This window comes from Monodelphis domestica, chromosome 2 (assembly GCF_027887165.1).
Source record: "Monodelphis domestica isolate mMonDom1 chromosome 2, mMonDom1.pri, whole genome shotgun sequence".
Classification (NCBI taxonomy): Eukaryota; Metazoa; Chordata; class Mammalia; order Didelphimorphia; family Didelphidae; genus Monodelphis; species Monodelphis domestica.
The window spans coordinates 138,833,603-138,861,121 of record NC_077228.1 but is presented as its reverse complement, the minus strand read 5'-3'; the positions used below and the strand labels follow the sequence as shown (position 1 = coordinate 138,861,121).

General features: G+C 35.3%; 1 protein-coding gene across 20 annotated transcripts in view; it reads left to right on the top strand.

Moving 5' to 3' along the window:
• CDC42BPA (CDC42 binding protein kinase alpha) overlaps positions 1-27,519 on the top strand; it is a 414,118-nt gene that overhangs the window by 146,340 nt on the left and 240,259 nt on the right. For all 20 annotated transcript variants that reach the window (XM_001368345.5, XM_056816035.1, XM_056816037.1 and 17 more), the window contains 2 exons: positions 953-1,036; positions 13,144-13,239. In XM_001368345.5, coding sequence (XP_001368382.1) covers positions 953-1,036; positions 13,144-13,239 — 180 coding nt within the window. The remainder of the gene's footprint in view (positions 1-952; positions 1,037-13,143; positions 13,240-27,519) is intronic.

The following is a 27,519-nucleotide window of genomic DNA, read 5'->3' as shown; positions in this document are numbered from 1 at the left end:
CCCTGCTCCTTAAATTACTCCTCTCTCCCAAACTGCTTTGTAGTGATTTGTACTTATCCTGTATATACTTTATACATAAACTTATTTTGTTCATTACAGCATGTAATGAGAAGGATTGCTTAATTCTTTGTACTTGTATAAGATGACTTAAATGTTCACTAAAATAATATTCTTATTGCTCATAAATGAACAAGAAACCACTAGACCTTATTGCTCTTCTGCCTTGGAGCCAATACACAGTATTGACTCCATGATGGAAAGTAAGGGTTTAAAATTTTTTTTTAAGAAATAAATGTAACTGTATTAAAGAATATTTTTATTTTGTTTTTAGATGAGTAGGTCGATGAGTATTTGGGTTGCAGGAGAGGGAGGTGTATAAATCTTGCCTTTTAAAGCTTTTTTAAAAAATCTATAATGAGTAAATTTGAGATGTCTAGTTAAAAATTAGTATTTCTTCTGAAAGGAAATTCTATAAGACCTCTGTGAGCCAATGGAAAATTGATTATTTTTTTGTAGAATGTGAAAAATAAAAAAAAATTTTGAATTTGTATTGATTAAAATAATACCATTTCCAATAAACAGGTTTATTTTGGTTACTGGTGTTTCCAATTAAATTTGTTGTAATTTGTGATTTGTACTTAATCTCTTAATAGTATACATTTTGGTTCAAGCTCAGGTTCTAATAAAAGTTTTGGGGTAAATGCAAAACATTAGGAAACCTAGAAGAGATATTTTTATTAAAGTCTACTTTCCAAATGCAGAACATTCCCTCAGAAAAGTTTCTACTTATTAGCCACTATATTTTTCTGACTGAAAAAAAAAAGAAAAGATCTTTGATCCTCTCCAAGACTGTTTAGGATTGTTCTCCTTGTTTCTGGATAGGTGTAAGGAAAATAATGACTTCCTAAAGTTTTTATCATTACATTTTAAGTCTTTTATCTTTTTTTTCTAGGTAGCTGTTGTAAAACTAAAAAATGCTGATAAAGTATTTGCTATGAAAATACTGAATAAATGGGAAATGCTGAAAAGAGCAGAGGTAAGACTCCTATTATTCAAATCTTCATATACTATCTCATGTGAATTTTAAAACTATTCCACCCTATTCAGACCATTCTTTAGAAGAGCTGATTTAGCTATTTCCTGATCAATAACAATGGAGATACTTGGAATAATAGAATCAGGTCTTGGAAACTCTACATTCTCCACCCTACACAGTTTAACAAGATTTTGAAGGTCTGCATCAAACTCTAGATTTAATTAACTGAGGAGATGGCCATCAACAGACATATGCAAAAAAGGACAGACCTCTGGGCTGTCCTAAGTCAAGCTAAGTCTTCATTGGTACAGATGAGATGCAGAAAAGTGATGTAAAAATGTCCATATAAGGCACGTCACTTCCTGCCTCTTTCTCTTTCCCTGGAGAGGTGACTCTGGCTGGCAGCATGCTAGATAGGCATTCCAACATCTTGGGAGTGGTGGAACTTATTGTCTGCGTTTTGGTGGTGAGTTTTGTCCTTAACCTGATTTAGGTTCAGGCATCTCAGCTGAGCCCCTTTTGGAGTTCAGGTTGATTCCTTCCTCCTTCACACTCCAAACCCTTACTTTCTAGATCTTCTAATCTTCCCACCTGGTACTATCCAGGCAGGGGGAGGGAGAAATCCTTCTCCCTTCTTAATTTTCTCTACTATATCAATTAAATCACCATAAAATTTGGCAGCTGACTTGGGTATTTTATTATTTGGGTTTTTCCTTAGGATTTTATAAATAAAATCCTTGGCGACCTAAATTAATTATACATTCAGTCTCAGCCATAATTTCACCCTTTACACTTAGAAAAAAATTTTAGATGATGCCTTTATTTAAATAAAGAAGGTGGAATTATCAAATGGTGGAAAACCAATATTAATTTGTAATAGAATAAAATTGTAATATAAGTTCAGTCATGTACTCTATATATACCTCTGCATTTTTTGCTGCTTTAACTATTGATTTTTGTGCTTATATTCTATTGCTCTGTTAAAATACACCCAATAGGTATCCTTCACAATCAGACTTAGTCACTTCTTTTCTCTATATGCTTAATAATGTTTCTAGAGGAAGTCATGAGACCATCCTTACTACACATATAATTTTACCTGTTGGGCTGTCAGTATGAGATAGCATTCCCTTCATGAATTTCTTATCAATAATCTTATTACATTTCTAGTATTGATTGCTACATTTTTGTATAATCCCCATCTCTCAAACTATACTCCTTCCTCTGAGCTGATAATCAGGTTTTCTACTTTATGAGGAAGATTAAAGGCATTAAAATCTGATCTTCTGTTTTCTACAAAACTACTCTAAGAGAAATGCAAATTAGAGCAGCTCTGAGGTTACCTCTCACTATATCCACCAGACTGGCAAAAATGATAGATCAAAAGGAAAATAGTAATTATTGGATAAAATGTAGGAAGATAGGCACACCAATGGATTGGTGATAGAGGTATGAATTAGTCAGCTTATTCTGGAAAACAGTTTGGAACTGTGCATCCCAAAGTCACTTAACTCTACATCTATGAGATAAACTGAAACACATCCTTCCTCCTTTACCCTGTAAGGATAATTTTATCATTGTGACCTAAGCTATATTTAATTATTGGTCGCCATGGGATATCCCAAACATATTAAAGACAGATGAAAGGACCAAGTTGTACAAAAATATTTAGAGCCGTTCTTTTTTTAGTGACATGAAACTGTACAGTATCCAACAAGAGAAAAATAACTGATAAAGGATTTGACCTGAGAAGCAGGTGGTATGATGGATAAAGAGTTAGGCCTAGTCAGGAAGCCCAGAGCACAAACCCAGCCTTAGATAGACCTGATAGCTTTGTGACCCTAGGCAAGTCACTTAATTTCTGTTTCCTCAATTCTAAAATATGGGTACTAATATGCCATATCACTTCCTTGGGTTGTTGTGAGGATAAAATAGGATAATATTTGTAAAGTACTTTATAAATAGACACATCAGTGGACTCTTGATGGAGGTGTGAATTTGACCCTAAAGTTAAAATAAAAAGTTATTATTTGATGTTACTACTAATGATAAGAAGAAAATATATTATATGTATATATTGGATTATTATTACACCATAAGAAATGATTAAAGGAATAGTTTTTGAGAAACCTGGAAAAACTGGTAAGATAATACATGGAGGAGTAAGCAGAACCAGAAAACAGTTTTTCAATAAGAACATGAAGGTAAAGCAAAACTACTTTAAAATACTTAGGAATGTTGATTGACAACCATGATTGTAGAGAAAGGATGCTAAATCATATCTGCTTCTGACAGACCATGGATTCCCATGTAGAGTGAGACATAATATCTTTGTAACCAGTATAGAGATTTGTTTGCTTAAATTTGTGCATATATGCCTGTGTGTAATTGATATAGCAGTTCTAATTAGATTGTAAACTACTTGTTGGCAGGGACTGTCTTTTGCTCTCTTTTGTATTCCCAGTGCTTTGCACAGTGTCTGACATATATAGTAGGTGCTAAATAAATAGAAATTGAATTGAAACACATCCTTCCTCCTTTACCCTGTAAGGATAATTTTATCATTGTGACCTAAGCTATATTTAATTATTGGTCGCCATGGAATATCCCAAATAATAAAATACCCAAGTCAGCTGAAAATTATGGTGATTTTAATTAATATAGAGGAAAGTATTTAAGAAAGAGAGAGAGAAGAAAAGAGTTAATTAAAACTGCTCTGGCTCAGGCTGAGCCAGGCAGGAGTTAAAGGCTTTGGCCAAGGGGGCCTCCCTTGAGAGCCAAGGGAAAGGGAGTCAATCTTATCACTCACCATGTAACCATCTCAAGGAAGCTGTCTGAGGAGCTCCTCCAGTCTCTAGTTCCAGGATGGAACTGGCACCCAGGCAACTCACAGGAAGTCACCTGCCAGAGCCACCTCTCCGGGGAAAGAGATCCAAGAGAGGAAGTGACGCAAAATATATGGATGGTTTTACATCACTTTCCTGCATCTCATTTGTACCAATGATAGCTTAGTTTGACTTAGGACAGCCCAGGGGTCTGTCAGCTGTTTCTGCACATGTCTGTTAAAGGCTATCCTCCTAAATACTTAATCCTTAAGTATGGATATAGACATTCCTGATTTGGTCAGACTAAGTATTTTTATTGTTACAATCAGGAGATAGCTAAATCCAGACTTTACACCCCACCATGGATGGACAGTGAAGAAGAGAAGATAGGGGCTGAGTAACCAAAAAACAAGAAAGTGCTTTTTAAAAAATGCACAACAGAGAATGAAAAGGAGGCCAGAAAGAATAGTAGAGTTGCAAGGCCTCTTTGAAAATTACATATTGAATTTATCATATAAATAACAGGTTTAAAAAGAAAATAAGCTCTATGTGGTAGAGGCCTATAGTTTCATGTACAGGCATCTTTTTCTGTTCTACTATGTGTATAGAAATACTCATTTTATTTGGCATTTAAGTTCATAATATAAAAATTGAATGAAAATTTTATTCTAATTACTGTTAATTACTATGCTTAACATGTATAACAACTTTAAACTTTGCAAAATGTTTACCACATATTAATATGATTTGATTCTCACGACAACCTTGGAAGTCAGGTGCTTGCTATATTGTTCCCATGTAACTTATGATGAAGGTGAGGATGAGAGAAGTTAGCTCTTTTGACCAGGATCATACAATCAGTAAATGTCTGCGGTGAGATTCTAATGCAAATTTTATTGAATCAAGTCTAGTGTTCTATCTCTTTGCTGAACTATTTCCCATTATACTCTAATCATTTATCCTCCAAATAAAACTTTAGTTTAGATGCTGAGGTCATTCTTCTTATCAGAAATCATGCCTTTGATCTTACCACATCTGGAAAATTTTTCTTTTGATCATCCTAATTTTCTATTTCTTCTTTTCTTCCAACATCTTACCTTTGCATATGTGTATATGTGTTTGTATGAATGTATGCATGCTCTTTTATGCCCACTTTTTTTTAAACCCGTACCTTTTTGTTAGAATTGATACTAAGTAATCAATCAAATGTGCCCACTAACTGTGGGAATCCTTGAAGTCTCTTTGTGCAACCTTTTCTCTTCTAATTTTATACTATTTCTCTTGATTATCTTATCAGCTCTCTATGCTGATATTCCCTCATACTTAGTTAGCCCTAATCTCTCTCTTTATCCCAAAAGAGTAAAGATTTTTATCTTAGACTGATATAGAAGGCTTCCTATTAGACATCTTAAACTCACATGTCTAGAAAGTCCACTTTATCTTTCTCCCAAAGACCTCTCTGCTTCTGTCTTTCCTATTGTTGTCAGGGACATCACCATTCTTCTATATATCCAATAACTCTTCAATGGGCACTTCTGGTGGTATGGGATTTCTGGCCTTACTATTATTTTCACAGTTCAGTCTGAGGTCCTAAAAGTTTTAATTATTCCCATTTTAGTGTGATCTGGGGTGATCTGTTCAGTGCCTTTTTCGTTTTAGGTTTTCAAATTCCTAACCTGGGTTTGGGTCTGCTAACTTATGAATGGTTTAATTTTAATAGGTTTTTGATGGATTTAATCACTGTTAGTTTAGTGAGAGGCTCTGCAGGTTTGGAATGTTTGAACTGCTTTCTCCCCTGTAGTCTGGGATTCCTTCCCTAGTTATTCCATTGTGTAAGGGTAATTTTAGGGTTGTGACTTAATCTAATTAATTTGGTCACCAGGGAATATCCCAAATGAAATACCCAAGTCATTTTGGAAATTTTATGGTGGTTTAATTAGGGGGAAGAATTAAGGAGAAGAGAGAGTGAAAGGGTATAGGATTTCTCCCGCCTGGCCTGTGCCAGGGGGAGTTCAAAGACCTCTGCCATGAGGTTTTTTCAGAAGATTACAGGCTTTCCTAAGAGGATAGTGTTTGGAAGGTAAAGGAGAAAAGAATCAGCCTAAACTCCGAGAGAGATCATTGAAGATGCCTCACCTGAACTAGACTACTAAGCTTCCAGTATTGTATCAAGGAAACTGAATGTCAAACCTGGACAATAGCTGCTGCCACACCAAGATGCCAAGATGCTCAGCACACTGCTGCCAGATCCACCTCTCCTTGAAAAGAGGCCGAGAGAGGAAGTGACGCAAAATATACAGACCATTTTTACATCACTTTTCTGCGACTCACATGTACCAATGGTCATCCACAAAGAGTGATAACTTGGTCTCCTCCTTGCCTATTTTGATGCCTTCAATTTCCTTTTTTTCTCTAATTGCTACTGCTAGTGTTTCTAGTATGATACCAAATAATAGAGGTGATAATGGGCATCCTTGTTTCACTCCTGATCTTAATGGGAATGCATTTAGTTTATCCCCATTGCAGATGATATTAGCTGATGGTTTTAGATATATACTGTTTATTATTTTTAGGAACGACCCTTCTGTTCCTATGCTTTCTAGTGTTTTTAGTAGGAATGGGTGTTGTATTTTATCAAAGACTTTTTCTGCATCTATTGAGATAATCATGTGGTTCTTGTTGGTTTGTTTGTTGATGTGGTCAATTATGTGGATAGTTTTCCTAATATTGAACTAGCCCTGCATCCCTGGTATAAATCCTACTTGATCATGGTGAATGATTCTTCTGATCACTTGCTGGAGTAGTCTTTTTGCTAGTATCCTATTTAAGATTTTTGCATCTATACTCATTAGGGAGATTGGTCTATAATTTTCTTTCTCTGTTTTTGGCCTGCCTGGCTTTGGAATTAGTACCATGTTTGTGTCATAATTTGGTAGAACTCCCTCTTTGCTTATTATGTCAAATAGTTTGTATAGTATTGAAGTTAGCTGCTCTTTGAATGTTTGATAGAATTCACTGGTGAATCCGTCAGGCCCTGATGATTTTTTCTTAGGAAGTTCTTTGATGGCCTGTTGGATTTCTTTTTCTGATATGGGATTATTTAAGAAATCTATTTCTTCCTCTGTTAGTCCAGGCAATTTATATTTTTGTAAATATTCATCCATATCACCTAGGTTGGTATATTTATTGCCATATAGTTGGGCAAAGTAGTTTTTAATGATTACCTTAATTTCCTCTTCATTGGAGGTGAGATCCCCCTTTTCACCCTTGATACTGTTAATTTGCCTTTCTTCTTTCCTTTTTTTAATTAGATTGACCAGTACTTTGTCTATTTTGTCAGTTTTTTCAAAGTACCAGCTTCTAGTCTTGTTTATTAGCTCAATAGTTCTGTCACTTTCGATTTTATTAATTTCTCCCTTAAATTTTAGGATCTCTAGTTTGGTTTTCTTCTGGGGGGTTTTAATTTGTTTGTTCTCAAGTTTCTTGAAGTAAATCTTAGTGTTATCGATGGTTCCCCCCTTCCCTTTTCCTTTCTTTGCCCCCACTTTCCGCAAATCTTCTTAATGTCCTTCCCTATGCATGTTTCTTCTAACTACTCTTATGATGCATACAATTTTTGAGAGTTACAGAAAACATTTTCCCCACATATTAATATATATAATTTGATGTAAATGTATTCCTTATAGAAGAGAGTTTGACTAAAAAATAAAGATAAGATTTATCTCCTTTTCCCTTTCTTTCATATTTACCTTTTCATGTTTCTCTTGCTTTCTGTGCTTGGATATCAAATTTTCCACTAAGTTCTGGTCTTTTCTTAGCAAATGCTTGGAAATCTTCTGTTTGGTTGAATGCCCATACTTTCCCCTGGAAGTATATAGTCAGTTTTGCTGGGTAGTTGATTCTTGGTTGGAGACCCAGCTCTCTTGCCTTTCTAAATATCGTGTTCCATGCTTTGCGGTCTCTTAGTGTGTTAGCCGCTAAGTCGTGTGTGATCCTTATGGGAGCCCCCTTATATCTGAAGCTCCTCTTCTTGGCTTCTTGTAGGATTTTCTCCTTTTCTTGGAAGCTCTTGAATTTGGCAATTACATTCCTAGGGGTTGTCTTTTGGGGATTTAGTATAGAGGGTGTTCTATGAATCCTTTCTATTTCTATTTTGCCCCCTTGCTCCAGAACATGTGGGCAATTTTCTTTCATAATCTCCTGTAGAATAATATCGAGTTTATTGTTTATCTCTGGTTTTTCTGGGAGACCGATAATTCGGAGGTTTTCTCTTCTCCCTCTGTTTTCGAGATCTGTGACCTTCTCAGTGAGATATTTTATGTTTTCTTCTAATTCATTAATTTTTTGGGTTTGCTTTATTGATTCTTGCTGTTTTATCATCTCACTTTCTTCGAGTTGCTTAATTCTGGTCGTTAGGGACTGGTTTTGCTTTTCAGCTTTGTCTGCCCTTCTATTGGATGCTTCGAGCTCTTTTTCCAATTGAACAGTCTTATCTGTCAGACTGCTGATCTCTTTCTCCCATTTTTCTTTCCAGGTTTCCATCTTTTGGGTAACTTCCAGTTTGAGATCTCCCAGAGCTTGTTGATAGTTTCAATTTTGGGAGGCATGTTCTGATTTTTTTTTGGATTTCCTCCTCATTCTCCTCTTTTCCTTGGGTACTTCCACCATAAAAGTTTTCAATAGTCACCTTTTTCCCTTTCTTCCTGGAGGCTTGATTTTGGGCCATGTGAGCCATCCCTTTGGTGGTTTTATTCCCCTTTCCTTTTTGGTCTGGCGTCTGGGTGATATGGGTGGGTTTTCTGTGAATTTAGGTTTCCTCAGACTAGGTCTTCCCAGCCTCCGAGGTTTCTTAAAGCACTGGGCTCCTGATCACATCCAAACTGCCCAGGTGTTCAGCTCCGCCCAGATAATCAGCACGTGGTCCACCCCTGGTGTTTAGCTCCGCCCAGATACTCAGCACAAGCCCCGCCCAGATGCTCAGCGCAAGCTCCCCGAGTACAGCTCTGTGGACCCCCTGTGCTCAATGCCGGGTTCCCCCGTGAAACCGCCCTGCATTGTTTTTTCCTGGCAGTCCCCAGATCCCAAAGACCCTGGAGTGCCCCTCCCCCCCCCCCAGACAGAGACGTTCCCAACTCACTCGCTGTCCCAGTGAGCCCTCCGGTAGCTCACTCTGGTTTGGTTCAGGAGGTGGGGGTGGGGGGAGGGAGGCTGAGGTCACGTTTCTTTGCAAGCTTTCCCTCCTTCTTATTATAGTATGGAAATGTTTAAACCCCATGTACCTTCGCCTCTGTGGTGTACTGGGGAGTCCTTCTGTTCCTCAGAAGGTGATTTTTATGCTTCTTTGATGTAGTCTATTTCGTTCGGTGCTGGGGAGAGGAAGCTTGTGGCGTCTAGATTGCAGCCATGATTACTCGGAAGTGTCCCCTATGATGCATTCTTAATCAGAGTGCTGGAGTTTTAAGCATAAGCCATAATGTCCCTGGGCAGAATCCAGCAAACTTGCAGTGCTCTTAGCTTCCTCTCTCCTTATCCTTCTTACTTCATTCTGGTATTTTTTTTTCCATCAGAATAATTTTGGCTTCCATTGTGTTCCCTACTCTTGGAGCTTCCCTATTGAAATTCTACAGGGTTTAGATGCCTTTGAATTATGTAATTAAAGCACTAACAGTCTTCTATTCTGTGCTAATGATGGCTATCCTGGTAGGATCCATCTCTAAACACCTGTAGACTTCTGGTTTTACTTTTGTTTTGCTTTGATTTCTTGATCATTATTTGATCTGCTTTTATCTTTTCTGGAGTACATATGGGAGAGCTGGGCTCTTCTATAAACTCTCCTTTGCCATCTTTACTGGAAATCTCAAGCTTAAGATTCTTAATGTTTGGCAAAGCTAGAAATCAAGAATATTCAGTTTAAATTTGGAAATCACTTTGAACTATTGGACACACACAATACCTATAAATTCCTAGATGTTTCCACCACAGCTAGAACTGCAGAGAATGAAAGTATCAAAGAAAATGCTATGCTGGATACATTAAGAAATTTAATAGGTAGCAATGTATACTTTTGGAGTTGTGAAGTGGATCTCAACAGATTTGGCTGGTATCCTAACAAAAAGCTTGATAGTATTAATGAATACATAGGTCATTATTCTCAAGACTGGAAATATTTACACTATATTGCTAAAAAGGAAAATAAGAATTTACAATTACAATTTACAATTTCTTCTCTCAAGAGGTTTCTTTTCTAATTATGGAGAGACAACACATTTGGTAGAGTTTGGCTGCAGGGCAGATGGATCTTAGGGTGCTGTGATGACATACTAGGAGCCTTAGAGCACAACAGCAAGTTTGGAGTTCTGCCCTGAGCTTTACGCAAATTTTCAGAGCACATGATGAATAGAAAAAAAAGCCCATCAGGAATACTTCTGGAGTTGAGACATTACTTCACTGAGCAATTCTCAAAACTGGTGATAGGCAAGTGCTATTGAATTCTTCAAATATATGTATAAATTATTTAACATAGATGTAGCTCATGAAAGAGGTAATATGCAACAATGGAATTAGAAGACCCTCTAGGAGAACTTCTGTGCAAACTTAGAATTCAATAAATGTCATCAGGATTTATTTGTAGAAAATAAAGAACTTTGTGATGATAATTCAGATAGTTAAGAATTCAGAATATTATTACCTCCAGAAATTACAAAATAATTATCTTTATGGTCCTAGAATTTAGTTTCAGGGGAGGAGAAAAATGTCTAAGACATCATTATAGTTTGCAAAAAATTATCATCTTCCAAATAACATGACACATTTTTTGTATCAAATGCCCACCAGATTTTGATACCATACCAAATACTCAAAAATCTTCAGACTATATGAAATGAAAAGCTTTCAAAATATAGAGCCCTGTTAGAAGATAAAATAGTGTGTGAATAGGTCAAGATGTATAACAAACCTATTGTCTTGTTTACTGCTAGATTTGTTGCAAAGCTGCATTGCATGAGTTTTGAGATGATCTTCCATCTTAGATATATAAAGGAGTAATTTCATTTACCTTCATAAGACTTAACAAAATATTAAGTACAAAAGAATAGCAAAATGATAAATTGTCTGGGAGCTGTTATTTGAACGCCAACAAAAATGATTAATTCCATTGCATTTGAGATTCTGATGGGATAGCTAAGTGGACATGTCCCATGAGCAATTACAAAGGTAAAACTATTGATCTAGCAATTAGTCATGGCTGTGTATAACTATATATGATCTTGGCAAAGCACTTAACTTCTCTGGGCCTTAGTTTCCTCATCTGTGAAGTGATAGGGATTGAACCCTAAGTACGGTTATTGTTTAACTATACAAACTAGGAGAAAAGGATTTAAGAAATTTAGTAGCATTTAAACACATGTTGAAATTGCAAAGATTAATAGAATATCTTATGCTATATGTTAAATTTTTTTAATTAAAAATCCATTTAAAAAGCATCAATGAAGGGAAAAAATATTTATTGAGTCTTTAGTAAATGTGTCAAGCAATGTGCTAAACATGAGACACAAATAGAAAAGAGAGTTTCTTCTCTCAAGAGGCTTCTTTTCTAATTATGGAGAGACAACACATTTGGTAGAGTTTTGCTGCAGGGCAGGTGGATCTTAGGGTGCTGTGATGACATACTAGGAGCCTTAGAGCACAACAGCAAGTTTGGAGTTCTGCCCTGAGCTTTAGGCAAAATGATCTGACCCTCACCCCTTAGTACTATCAGACACCCCAAACTGTGATCTATGTCCTCATCCCAGACTGGGACCCCTGACTTTGCTCTGGGCCCACACAAAATCAGTCCTCTTCAGCATCCCTGGTCTGCGATTCCAGACTTTTCCACAGGTTTGAAATTTCAAGGGGTATGGATTGGCTTGGATCACTATTTGCCCAGGCAGACCCTCAGGGTCTAAATGTTGACTTGAGCTTAGGTTCTAAACCTGGGACAGCAGATGCGGGAGCGGAGATGTATGGCTTGCTCTTGACTTTCTCTTCTCTCCTTGCTACAGCTTCTTGATGCCTCTGCTCTCTTCTCACCCCAGTGCCCCAGATATACTCTGCCTACCTTTTGGGTTTTTCTTTTCTTGAGAATTATTTCACTCTGTCTCCTTGTTGGTTCTTTGACTTCTGTATTTGTTTTGTGGCTATATTTTAATATTGGTTGGAGAAGATTCTCATGGTGGCTTGGAGTTTCTCTGCTCTACTCTGCCATCTTGGAAGCCCCAGAACACTAAAAGGCTCCCTTATTGTGTTCCATGGTCACACAAAAATGATCAGCCTATACAATTCACATGGTAAAAAAATCAAGTAGATGACCTTTTGCTCAGACTTGATTCTTAATTCTCAGTATACATATTTTAGACCAACACTAGAGATGAACAATGACCTGAATTGAGTAGGTGAAAGAAAGATGACTAGATTTTATTCATGAAGCTCTGCAGTATTCTCATTGGTCTGAGCTGCTTCTAGAAATGGAATCTGCATCGTTTACATACCAGTATTTCTTCAATAATGTTTGAAATTCTCTGCCATATTTGTGGTTGTGGAGAGACATAAGTACAACTGAGGCACAAATATTATCAATGTTGATTTACACAAAAGAAGTAAGTTGTAAAATATCATCAAGAAAATGTATATAAAGGAAAGGAACTGATATGGAAGAACTTGGGATGGAATTTTAAAAGTCTCAAGGAAGGAACACTTATGGGAGGACAAGAGAATAAGAGCAAGGTGTGGATTGAATTTTGGGTGGAGATGATATAGTTGTATCATACTGTACTAGGATTTATAGTGGCCAGAATAGGTTTACTTTTAACTGTACAATGCTTGTTCCATTGTTGTCTAAGTAATGTACTTCTATATAAACAAAAATAATGATATGTTGATTTGGTAATCCCAAGGAGTAAATGGCATATTTGAGTGGTCTTTAAAAACCAAAAAAAGATAACCATGATCCTTTTTTGGAAAAGAACAAACATTGGACAGCTAGGTGGTTCAGTGGATAGAAAGTCAAGCCCAGGGATGGAAAGCCCTGGGTTCAGATTTAGACTCAGACAATTCCAGCTTTGTATCCATGGGCAAGGCACTTGAATCCAGTTGCCAACCCCTTACCTCTCTTCTGCCTTAGAACCAAAACTTAGTATCAATTCTAAGATAGAAGTTAAGGGTTAAAAAAAAGAAGGAACAAACTTGTCAATAATATCAAATTTTCAAGGTGTGATATTACTAAAATTTTATTTTCTTCCTTTTTAGACAGCATGTTTTCGAGAAGAGAGGGATGTACTAGTGAATGGAGACAATAAGTGGATTACAACTTTGCACTATGCCTTCCAGGATGACAATTATTTAGTAAGTATCATGTATGTAATATTAGCAATATTCAGCAATTCTTAGTGAATCAGTTTTCATTTTACAGGAATTACAAGGATTAGGCTTATGTTCGTGTGGTACAGTGATCAAATACTAGGCTTGCAGGTTAGAAAATATTGGTTCTACTCCCATGTGTAACATTTGCCACCTGTGTGTTCTTGAGTAATACACTTAATCTCTTCATAATAATGCTTTGAGTCCAAGTCCAGTAATTGGTTCAGATCTTCAAATGAGAATTCTCATCCTCTCCCCTTTTGTAAAGATTGAATTTGTCTTGAATTATTTTATCTTAGTCTACTTTAAGGCAACTCTATTTCCATTGTTTCTCTTTCTTACACCTTCATACTCTTCACACCTATTTTGTCATCTTGTTCCTTGATTTTGGAGTTTTGCTTTTCTTAACTTCTTTTTCTTTTTACCTAGTTTTCTAGTTCTTTCCCTTTCTCCCCCTTCAGATAAATAGACAAGTAAAATATTCTTTCTTCTCTTCACTTTTTTGTGTTTTTAATTTTTTAAAATTTCCTTTTCTTTACCTTTTCCCAATAAGGATTTCTTTACCACATTATTTTATTTCTCTCATTTTTCTATATTTCCTCTTTATTTTAGATAGATTGTTCTGTCTATTCTTTGATTCCTAACCTTTATACATTCTCCCTTTAATTTCTGTATTCCTCATGGAATTAGAGCTTTTAAGGTATTTATTTTGAGTTCCCCTAAATTATTTTCATATTATTGTCTTGAAGATATTGCTCTTAGCCCCATTTTTTCTGTTGTTTTTCACTGTTAAAAAGACAATTTCTTCAAATGAAATAAAAAAATAAAAGTATTATATTATGGTAGGAATTTTTCTTTGTCCTTGACTGTACATGATTAACTACTCTGACTTTCTCAAGATTTGTTTTTTACTCCCATGAAAATCTCTGTTCTGAATCTATGACCTTCCACATTTCTGGTTGCCATTTGCATTCAGAACTCTTAATTCTCATTCCGAGGCAGGATCATTGATTTCTCTAGGCACCAAGTCTATGCAAATTAAATATATTGTAAGGTCCCTATCTATAAAATACCTTTCCTCTCCTATTGGATCATTCTTTATTGCAACCCACTTTCAACAATGACACAATATTTTCTCCTTTTCCCTCCATAGTTTTACTCATTTTCTTTGACTTTTCACCTTTTCTTCTATAGAATGTAGAAAATGAATCCTTTTTTAGAAAAAGATTCACAAAGTGAAAAAAAAAGAAAATCAAGTAATACTAAGATTGCATTAGAATAAATTTTACAAAAATAACTGAAATGATAAAATACTGTCTCAAAAGAGGATAAAGAGCAAAAAATAACTACTTTCAAGGAAAAAAGTATTAAAGATAAATGGAGGAAAATAAAATCATAGTTTTAGATCTTTAAATGTAAATAAATTAAACAATCTAAAAAAATTAAAAGGTAAGAATAAAAATAAAATGTTAAGAAAAAAGTATAATCTTTTGCTTATAAAAAATATAACTCACAATAAAAGTACAGTATAAAAATGAGGAGCTAGAACTGATTTTACTGTTAAAACTGATAAGCCAGAAACCCAGGAAATCATGCTATCAAACATATCAAAAACAAAGATCAATAACATAAAAACAAAGAAAGAAACTGCATTATGTTAAAAGGAGTCATAGAAAACAGAACTCTATCGATGTTAAACTGAATTTCTTTAATTACATTTATAAAGGCTATTAACCAAATTATAAGAAGACATAGTAATGGAAGATTTCATTCTCTCTCTCTGGAGCGGGAGAGGGGGAGAGAGACAGAGACAGAGATGAAGTAAAGTAGAAGAATGAGCAAACAAAAAAAGAATTCCACTATAAAAAGGTTAAGGAAAGGAATAAGTCAGAATGAAAAATTACCAGGAGAAATGTATTAAAGAAGGAATTTATTCTGAAAGAAACAAATTCTCACTGAGGATGTACAAAAACTCTTTGAGGTGGCAAAGGGTAGAAATCTGGGTGGGGCTATCTATCAATTGGGAAAAAAAAGTTTTTAATATTTAAATGTGATATATTATTGTTTTGTTAGAAATGGATGGTTTCTGAGAAATTTGGGGAAATTGTATAAACTGATGAATAGGGAAGTGAACAGAATCTGGAAAATAATTTATACATTAACAACTATATCGTAAAGATGTACTTCAATAGACTTTGTACATATAGTGATGATTTCTCCTCATCATAATGATCAATTCTGATTTCAGAGGACTATTAATAAAATATTCCATCCACCTCCAAATAGAGGAAAGACTCTCTATATATAATGAGACATATACACATGTCCAAATTTTTTAGATGGCTGATGGAACAATTTGTTTTCCTTGACTATATATATTTATAACAGGAATCTTGATTTTCCTTTGTTCTAATTGGGGTTAGAGTAGGATCATTAGGAGAGTGAGAAAGTGGATTTTTACTAATTGAAAAAACATTTAATGAAAAAAGTTAGTATGCATTTAAAAACTTGAAAGCTAGTAAATAAACCTCAAATAGGTTCAAAATAAGAGATATTAAAAATTAGATGAGAAATAGATGAACTGGAAGTCAGCAAATCTTATATGAATCATAAATAAAACTAAAAGCTGATTCTTTGAAAAGATTAACAATTGTTAAACCTTTGCCAATATGATATGAATAAGGGAACAGAAAAATCCAATCAACAACAACAACAGAAAAGAGATGAAATCACAACAAAAGCTAAAGAAATAAGATATATAAGAACTTACTTTGCAGTTATTTAACAAAACAAGATCACAAAAGAAATAGAAGAACCCGTTCCAAAATATATGTAACACCAAATAATGATTTTTAAAAATAATATTTTTCTCAAATACATGTAACATAATTTAAATATATTTTGATTTTTTTAACATTCATTTAAATTTTTTTTAAATTCCAAATTATCTTACTTCTTCTGACCCTTCAAGCTCCTTCACTCTCTCCTTCTTGACCCCACTTCCCCCCACCTTAGACAGAAGCAATCTGGTATAGATTTTACATGTGTAATGATTTAAAATATTTTTCTTTGGTAGTTTTGTGGAAAAGATCTCAAATTTAAAAAAAAGAAAGAAAATGAAATTCACTAGGTTTGAGTCTCCATTCAGATTTCATAAGTTCTTTCTTTGAGGACAAATGACATTTTTTCATCGTGAGTCTCTGGGATTGTCTTGAATAACTGCATTGTTGAAAATCATTCACAGAGATTCATTCAGGAGATATTGCTGTAAGTGTGTAAAATGTTCATTTGGTTCTGTTCACTTCTCTTTGCATCAGGTCTTATCTTTTGAGATTTATCTGAAATCATCCTACTTGTCATTTCTTATACCACAATAGTATTCCATCAGTATCATATACCACAACCTATTCAGCCACACCTCAATTGATGGACAACCCCTCAATTTCCAATTATTTGCCAATACAAAAAGAGCTGAAATAACTCTTTTTGTAGAAATAGATCCTTTTCCCTTTTTTCTTTTCTTTTTTAAAAAACCTCTTTGGGATTCAACTCTAGTAATGGTCAGAGTTCTAGATAGGTCAAAGGATATGTATAGTTTTTAGAATTTTTTGAGTTTAGTTCCAAATTGCTCCTCAGAATAGATGGATCAGATCACAGCTACACTTATAGTGTATTAATGTCCTAATTTTCCCACATCCCCTCCAAAATTTATCATCTAAGTCAAAATTTCAATCTGATAGGTGTGTGGTAGTACCTCACAATTGTTTTAAATTTTATTTCTCTTATCAAGAGTGATTTAGAGCATTTTTACATGACCATCAATAGCTTTGATTTCTTCATCTTTAACACTTTATTCATATCCAATTGGAGAATGACTTATAATTTTATAAATTTGGCTTGGTTTTCTATATATTTGAGAAATGAGACCTTTATCTGAGTTACTTGTTATAAAAATTTCTTCCCAGCTTTCTGCTTTTCTTATATCTTGGTTACATTTCCTTTGTTTCTCCAAAACCTTTTTCACTTAATATAACCAAAATTACTCATCAAAAAATTATTTTAAGTCTCAGATAAAGAAATAGAATTAGCCATAAAGACGCTATCAAGTTAAAAAAAACCTCTTGGACTTCATTAGTTCACAGGAAAATTCTGTCAAATTTTTTAGTATTAATATTATACAAATTATGCTCAAAATTGAGAAAGATATCATTAGTTTTCTTTTATGAGAAAACTTTTGTCCCAATATCCAAACCAAGAAAAGTTAAAGCACAGTACAATTATAAACTAGTATCATTAATCAATTTTAATTCACATATTTGAAATAAAATCTTGTCAATTAAATTATAGCTTTTTTTCTAAGAAATCATTCATTATGACCAAGTTGAGTTAATATCAGGGCTGTAAGGTTGTAATCAGCTTTAGGAAAACAAGCAACATGATAAACCATCCACAACCACATTAATATCTCAATAGTTATAGAAAAAGTCTTGAACTAAGAGCAACACTAATTTATGCTAAAACTCTTATAAATTATAGGCATACAACGGTCTTTAGAAATATATTAAAAAGTATCTGAAACCAAAAGCAAGCACCATATTGCAATGACCAGATGCTAGAATGTTTCCTGATAAATACAAGAGTAAAGCAACAATGTCTCTTTTACCCGTAATTATTGGATATAATTTTAGAAAAGGTAGTTGTGGTAATAAAGAAAAGAATAGCAGTATCTCCCCAAGCCACAGAACCTTCCTCTAGTCCAGTCTCCAACTATCATTGAGGAGAAAAATTGTTGTCAAGAAAGAGATCACCTTATCACATTTGCTGGCCAGTTGCCACCAATAGACAGTAGTAGTCTCTTGGTAACTGAGGATGACGATTGTCTTTGTGCACTTTCATCTGTGATGTAGATGAGTGTGCACAAAGACACTTGTGCATGAAGGAGATGTAAGTGGAAAAGCCGATGCACAGAGACAGTCCCACTCGCTCGGCATTGGAAGCCTGGGTCCAGTGGCACGAAAAGTCGTTACACCTGGAGACTTCCTCAGCTGCATTGGATGGCCGTGTTGTCTTTTGTGCTCCAACACGCCCTAAGCACTCCACAGTGCTTTGCTGCGTCGCCCTCTCAGCCTTTGAACCTTCTTGTTGGTTTCTTCTGCCTGTTCCGCCGAAGCAGTCTTCACATGCTGGGTGAGCAAAGCCCTGGTTCACCAGGGGCCGACATCGACCCGATGGCTACCCTCACAAGGTTTAGCCGGCCTGTCGAAGCCTTTGCCTGGGGTGTGGCCACTGCCGTATGCTAGCAGCTACTGGGAGCCACAAGTGAGAGCTGGGTGTCAGGTGAGGGTCAGAGGCTGGAGAGCTGCCCTAGGAGGGCACGACAAGCCCTCCATACCAAAGATATTACTCCTCCCTGAGCACCCTATACACCCCAATAGACATATAATATAGTCAAATAAACATTAAGTACCTACTATTGGCCAGACAATGTGCTATAAAAGAACGTGTAAGACAGCCCCTGCCCTCAATGAGCTCACAATATAATAGGGAAGACAACACATAAAAAGAAGCTGAAAAACTAGGAAGGGATGGATAGCGGGGAGGAGCTTATGTGCCAAGCGGGCATAGTGAAATCATGCATGTGGGGTACAAAATGTTGATTTCTTCTTGTAGAAGAATGAGTTTCTTAAGATGAATAGAGTTGAAAAATAGAGTGGGAAATGACAAGGAGAATTATCTGGGTGCCATTCTTAAATTGAGAAGGATAAGGGAAGAGCTACCAGATTTTTTACCTCCCAACTTGTCTAGAATAGAGGAATGGAAGGGCCTTAGGGACAGAGTGTGCACAAAGGAGATTTGAATTTCTGAGTTGATTTATCTTTCAGAATGATGAGTTTATGGGAATGATGAAGTCTAGGAAAGTAGCCAAATAGGAAATGAAGCCTTTATATAGCTCCTATTATATGCCAGGCAGTGTGCTAATTGCTTTTACAATTTTTATCTTATTTGATCTCCACAATAACCCTGTGAAGATAGATGCTATTATAATCCCTCTTTCACAATTAAAGAAACTGAGGCAAACAGAGTTTAAGTGATTTGCCCAGTGTCACATAGCTAGTAAATGTTTGAGCCCAGATTTGAACATGGGTTTTTTGAACTCCATATCAATATCATATCCATTGTACCACTAGCTTTCCTATATTAGGGGAAGGGGGTGTGTGGAGAGGGAAAAGGGTTAGGGAAGAAAAGGAGGGAGGGGTACATCAAATGATATGAATAGTTCTCAAAAGAAGAATTGAAAATTGTTAGCAACTATATGAAAACTGTAAATCACAAATAATAAAATGCAAATTAGAATAATTCTGAGGATTCTCCTTAAAACATTCTGCAAATTGAAAAAGATGACAAAAAATGAGAACAGTTGATGTTGGGGGTGTGCTTTCTGGGAAGATCAATACAAAGCAATATTGAATTATGAAAATAAAATGACCAAAACATCCATATTCATTGACCTAAAATTTCCACTACTGAATTTATACCCAAAGAAGTAATTTATAGGGAAAAAATTCTCATATATACAAATATTAATACTAGCACTTTTTATGATAGCAAAGAATTGAAAATGAAGTCTATGCCCATTGATTGAGGAGTGTAAAACTAGTTATGGTTCATGAATATAAGGGAATATTGCTTTGCTATAAGAATTACCAAATGAGTAATACAGAAAAAAAATAGATTTACACTCTACACATGTAGAGTGAAGTAGAATTGCAAAAACAATATATAAATTGACTACAATATAAACATAAAGAATACAGAAAAATCAACAGCATTACAAAATTATAAGAAGTATGCATGGCTTTAAAGGAGAGATAGAAGATGCCCACTCTGTTGAGATGAGATGTTTATGAGTCTCATTATTAAACATTTACTAAGTACCTATTATGTGCCATCCCAAGAGCTATGGATACAAAAAAAGGCAAAGGACAATCCCTACCCTCATGAAACTGATGGTCTAATGAATTAGTATATTGATACATTCCTAATAAGTATTGTACATTTCACCAATTTGAGACTTTTTCAATATATTTATTGTTTGGATGACTTTTTTCTCAGTTTTTATTCCTGAAAAAATATTCACTAATAGATGGGTCATAGGGGATATTTTGGTAATATAAAAAGTTGAAAGATTTTAATCAAAATTTGTTTTAAAAATAGGTGTTTTTCTTGACTACATCACCTCATGTTTTATGTAAAATTACTTATTAGAAATTATTTTGTCTTCTCTTTTGAAAATATCTGGTATCGTTTTTTTTCTGTCACTAAAATTTTCTTACATTGTGGCATCAATTGGAATTTTAGGTATGAAAGTTTCACATGGACAGGCCTAGGCAACAAGAAATGTTTTTAAACATCAGAACACTTAATTATGCCCTTTTAGCACTCGTGGTATATGACTTAGCTGCTACTGGATTTATAATGATAGCAGCAAGAAGGGGCAGCTTCTGGTTACCACACTGAGAGAAATTATGGGGGGGGACCCTGAAAAGTCAGGAAACATAAAAAAATTAGAATCATAGAATCTTAAATTTGGGAAGGAACTATGAGGTCATTTAGTACAGTGATCTTCAAGGTGGACGCTTACAAACTGACCCCAAAACAGGTGTGAGGATCTCTTGAGCTGTTTGGTAGTCATGGTGTTTGTTTCAAATAAAACCATACTCACTTTTCTCCCTGCAAATTCCCTTGCTCCTTCCTCTCTATATTATGTGCAAGCTTCCAACATCTTACCAAACCTCTTATAATCTAGACTAATTGCTACCCAAATGCAGCTTCACAGGTTCCACTGAGTAAATTCCACTTTTACTCTGCAATCCTACAGATCAATTTCTTGCTCTAACTGATATACTTTGGAGGAATAGTTTTGTATTTGAGGGCAAAAACCAGTGAAGAAGAATCTTATCTCTCTCTTTTTATATTTGGTGGCCCCAAGTGAATAACTTAAATTATGAACTCATATGAATTTTGATCTAGATCATAAATAGTTACATTATTTTCTCCACAAATTCCATATCCGTCTTCTGGACATCCCTATTACTATCTTCGATAGGCTTACAATCTCGGTGTCATCTTTGATTTCTCACTTTACCTCAATCCAGATGTCTCACAGTTATTTAGTATTTTTGGCTCTTCATCTATATCGTTCTCACTTATGTGCTTTGCTCCCAGTTCACATCATTTTAAATGATGCCCTTGTTAATATTATCTCCACTGGACTTTTGCCATAGCCTCCTAATTGGTCTCTCTGCTTCAATTCTCTCCAATTTAATTGTGTAGTTGTTTTACACAGAAATTTAAAGTTTACATTTAAAATGTCCATTCTCCTGTTTAAATTTTGTAATTTATAGAATTTTAGCACACTAGTACATGTATATAATTAATAAATGGAGTAACATAAACACCAGGGCTACATGTTCAGTTGTGTGTGTGTGCGTGTGTGTGTGTGTGTGTGTGTGATGAGTACATGTTTTAAAAAGTTTGAAGACCATTGATTAATCTTGTTCATCCTCCCACTATGGTAATGCCCTTTGTAAATCTCTGGCAGATTTAGTCCTTGGTTGCATATTTCCAGGTTACACTGCATTACTTTAACAATTGACCTTTTAGGGGTTGTGCAGCTAGGTGGCTCAGTGAAGTGAAAGCCAGAGTTAGAGCCAGGAAGGAGGTTGTGAGTTCAAATGTGGCCTCAGACACTTCCTAGCTTTATGATCCTGGACAAGTCTCTTCTGCCTCAGAACCAATCCACAAAGTTGATTTTAAAACAGTAGGTAATGGTTTTAAAACAAACAAACAAACAAACAAACTATACTCTCAGAAAATGAAAGATTTAGAGGTAGAGGGGAAACTTGCTGAGTATGAATGGTTTATGAAGCTTACTAGTAGAGGGACAAAGCACATACCAATGACTATAATACCAAATAACTTTTAGTGAATGTGTAAGTGATCTGAATGGAAACAAAATACTGTGTAAATTCTGAGGTAGGAGAAAGATACTTTCACCTGGAAGAATCAGGAAGCAGGTTAGGAAATTATATTTGAGGTTTTTTTTTTCTTCTAACACTTTCATCATATAGTTCACTCATGTTAAGGTTATGATGAATTACAATTTCTCTATTTTACTTGGGCAACTGACAAAAGTGTTTCTCATTGTTTATTTGTGAAGTGGCTAAAAAAACTTTATATTTGCATTTATTCTCATTTTTTATCTTCTTAATTTAAGCCTAAGATTACATCTTATCATGATATTTTTGCATTTTGATTTTCTCATCTGCATCATCAGCTATTATTTCTAGGGTTGTGCTATAAGCAAAACTGAGAAATGTAACTTTTTGTATCTTTTATCCAAAGCATTGGTAAAAATACTTATCTGGAAATGTCAAGAGCATAGCCTTTAGAGGCTTACTTTTAGCTTGACTTTTATCTATTAATCTGTGCTCTTACTTTGGTTTTCAGTCATTTGAATATCTCCATTACTATATTATCCAACTCATATATATCTGTATTAGCTGGAAGATGTAAAACTGCCAGAAGTTTTGCTGAAATCAAGATATATACTATGTCTGGCATTCCCTTTACTTTCTAATAAATAACTTGATCAAATAAATTAGTTTAATTGCATAGCACTGATTTAAAAACTTTTAAAGTATTTAATTGCAAATAATAAAATATTCCAGAAAATATAAACAGTCGCTCAATGGTGTCAAACATTTCAAGTTTTGTAATAAAACTAATTTCTCCAAGAAACCATTAATTTGTAAACAGGGAAGTTAGAATCCTATATCATAGATGATTTGGGGTGCAGTTCCCTTCACCCTCCATATTCAGTGTTCCTTGAAGTGGAAAAAAACAGCATAAGATGAGATAATTCTCATACTTTGAGGCCTTCCAAGCAGAGAAATTTGCCTTTTAGGTTAAAAAAAAAAAGGTGTGTCCTCTTCAGGGACAAGGCCCTGATCCATTAGAGTGAGATTGGCCAATCAACCCCTCCTACAAAATGTGAATTCAAATAAGACCATATACGTTTTATTTATTTTTATTTTAAAATTGTATTTATTTAATTAATTTAGAATATTTTTCCTTGGTTACATGATTCATGTTCTTTCCTTCTCCTTCCATCCTCCTCGCAATTAGCAATTCCACTGGGTTTTACACGTATCATTGATCAAGATTTATTTCCATATTATTAATATGTGCACTAGGGTGATTGTTTAGAGTCTACATCCTCAATCATATCTCCATTGAACTATGTGATCAAGCAAATATTTTTCTTTTGTGTTTCTACTCCCACAGTTCTTTCTCTGAATGTAGATAGATTCTTTCTCATAAGTCCCTCAGAATTGTCCTGGATCATTGCATCGCTGCTAATAGAGAAATCCATTACATTTATGCCATAATGTATCTCTGTGTATAATGTTCTCCTTTCCCTCTGCATTAATTCTTAGAGGTCTTTCCAATTCACATGGAATTTTTCCAGTTCATTATTACTTTTAACACAATAGTATTCCATCACCAACAGATACCACAATTTGTTCAACCATTCCCCATTTGAAGGGCATTCCCTCATTTTCCAATTTTTTTTGCCACCACAAAGAGCATGGCTATAAATATTTTTATACACCTATTTCCCCCTATTATACTTACTTTCTAAAAACTATTTCTCAAAGGTGACTGAGTCATCATGAATTAATTCCATGGATAGCTTGGGTCCCTTAAAGTAACAAACAAGCCATACACCCTGGATTCCCCTTATTCTTCCTAAACACCCTGCAGATAGTGGGAATTATATAGAGATACCTGATTTTCTCTTTTCTCAAACCTTATTGATTCGTTACAAAGAGAGGTTTTCTACCTGAAACTTGCACATGGAGAATCCTTTTATATGGCACAAAGAACTCCCAGAGGAGAAAGCATTCGAATAGGGCCAGGCTGTTTTTAGAATATCTGTGATTAGCACATATAAAGTTTTTGTATTCTTATATAAAATAATAAAGATAAATTTACAAATTAACAAAATAGTCAGCATATTTGGGAAGACCAGGAAAGAGTTTGAAAGTCCCAAACAACTCTTAAGACAAATTTACCCCAGCATATTTCTTTATCTGTTTAGCAATTAAACACTCAAGTTCATGGTCCAATTCTCAAAAATCTTTCAGGTCCAGAACAGTTTGCTCTTTGCCTCCCTCGACTCAGATCCATAGGCTTTTGAAATATATCTGGTCTTAACCCTGACCCTCTACTAAACTGACCTTTTGTTGAAAACTTCTTGGGACAGGTATATGAACGTCAGGGTCTTTCTAGACAGAAGTCCAGTCTGAGATAACTGTCCCTGAAGAGGCAAATTAAGAAACTAACTTTGCAGAAGGACATATTCCTAAATTGGTTTGTAAATGTATAAGATAATCTCTCTAATGAAGCATTAACTCTTTGTGTGTACTTAGGATTTGTTCCCTAGAATGCTAAATCCCAGTTTCCCATGTTCCCTCTCATGTTATGTGCTAACATAGGGAGGACATAAGTTTTGTGTAGCTCTGCCCTCTCCTGTTCTTTTCCCCTGACTGCTGTTTGTGGAGGTGGAGTGAGGTGAGAGGCAGGAGAGTTTTACTAGGGTTTTACTTCTATTTCTTTTTTCTTCTACTTCAAGTGATTATTAATAAATTTTATAAATATAATACTTGGAGTTATTAGATATTAATTTAAATCTTACATCTGAGACCTAATTTAAATGGAGTACACTTCCTGAGTTCTGCTCATAACCAGTAAGGGAATGGACTCTAGTCTTCCTTTGTTGAGGAGAAGACTTTCACTTGTTTAAGAACTCTTTCCTCTTCGAAGCAGAGATGGATATTTGGGTGAAGGGTGAACCCATTAGAAACTATTGGGGGAGGTGGCCAAAAATTGGAAAATGAGGGGATGCCCTTCAATTGGGGAATGGCTGAACAAATTGTGGTATATGTTAGTGATGGAATACTATTATGCAAAAAGGAATAATAAAGTGGAGGAATTCCACAGAGACTGGAACAACCTTCAGGAAGTGATGCAGAGCGAAAGGAGCAGAACCAGGAAAACATTGTACACAGAGACTGATACATTGTGGTACAATCGAAGGTAATGGACTCCTCCACTAGCGACAATGCAATGTCTCTGAACAATCTGCAGGGATCTAAAAAACACTATCCACAAGCATAGGATAAACTGTGGGAGTAAAAACACCGATGAAAAGCAACTACTTGACTACAGAGGCTGAGAGGAAATGACTGAGGAGAGACTCTAAATGAACACTCTAGTGCAAATACCAACAACATGGAAATGGGTTGGAGCCAAGAACACATGTGAAACCCAGTGGAATTGTGCACCGGCTATGGGAGAAGTGGTGGGAGGGGGCAGGGGTAGGAAAAGATAATGATCATTGTTTCCAATGAATAATGTTTGTAAATAACCAAATAAAATAATGTTTAAAAAGTAAAAAAAAAAGAAACTACTGGGGGAAAAGAATACTTTTTCACCTAGCTTGTCTTAATTTATGATTAAACTTGCCATTACTTTTATAGCAAACTCCTCTTGGGACTAGAAATTACTTTTTTGCTGTCTTCACATTGCTACAAGGTACTGTTCAAACGTGGCTAAGATTGACAGTTCTCTAAAGGAATATGCTTTTTGCTGGAAACCCATAAAGGCAAGGGCCAATACACATGACATACATATAGCTGAGTAAAAACTAATGACTATAAATACAGAGACATCAAGTGCATAGGACTTCTTATGAAAGACTAGGTATACTGGTGAGTCAGAGAATATAGTCACTTGTCAAAGGACACAGGGCAACTCAGTAAAGGCAAAATAATAATTTTTTACCTTTCTTCTCACCCCATCCAACATATTTATAGACATATCCAAAGCGAGATGTACTCTCCTCTCCTTTCCATGTGTTTCCCCCCCACCCCCCAAATCTGTCAGTAAGGTCTTAGGAATATCTTTCAGCATAGTAGTCTTTCATTATTGCTTTTGTTTGTTTCAGGAAGTTAGTATCTCCAAACCCCTAATGGCAGAGGTAGGCGAGCTTATACTAGATGGCAGAATGTTTTCACCAATGCCCATTCAACCAAATTCAAAATTTAACCCCCCATTCCCCAACTCTCATGTGAGAGCTAACTGTGAAATTTGTCATTAAGAGTGGCTCTGATGATCAAATTGTAGAGCAAGTTTTTGTCAGCAACCAGACTCACCCTCCATTTGTTCCTGAAAATAGAGAAAAATAGTCTTAGGAAATGCTGCCTCAGAGAGGTAGCAAGTGAGAAAAAATGGATTTAGAGCATTTTTGTTCATTATCTCCATAGCGTTTGGACATGTATTTCACAACATCTTCTTGATGGAAAACCAAGGGGGGTAAATAGAAACCTTACAAAAACAATGAAAGGAATTAAGATTGGCATCAAGATTAAAGAGGGACAATAACTAGACTATGCACCAAGACATGAAAAAAGTTGTTGTCCCTCCCCTTGATCCTACCCTCCTCCCCCCAAATGTATTTCAGAGTCAAAAAGAATGTGGTGGGAGGATCCTAAGTTTCAAGTTTGTAGAGTTTCTTCAGGGGTAGGTGGGGAAATTGACTCTCAGTTACCTCCTAGGGTTGTAACTCACTCTTAAACTAGTTGTTGTGTTCCTTTCATAAACTTAATAATCAGAATTTTGGGGGGCATTTATTTTAAACTTCTCAATTTACATATTGTAGAAGGTGTCCCTTATTTCCTGTAAAAATGCAGTTTACCATTTTTCTATGCATAGTCATCTAGCATTCCTCTTATTTTACTGAAGAGTGTTATTCTTGACTTTGACAGTATCTGAGTTTTAGTCTTCTTTTGTTTGCTGCTGTTAAGATTTAATTGTGGTTGGACTCTTGAATATTTATATAGGTGGTTGCCAGGGATTTAAGTTCTAAATCCCAAAATGAATTACTAAAGTAAATGGAATTTATGGTAGTTTATTTACAATAGAGGGAAGATAGTAAGGGGGGAGAGAGAGAGAGAGAGAGAGAGAGAGAGAGAGAGAGAGAGAGAGAGAGAGAGAGAATGAATGAGTGAGTTGTTGTTGGCAGGGTTACTAAGTCAGCCTTTCACTCACCAGTGGTGACCATCTAAATGGAAAGAAATCTGGGTGTCTGTCTTTTGGTCTCTCCTCTGAGTTAGAAAGCTCTTCAATCTCCTTGAATCG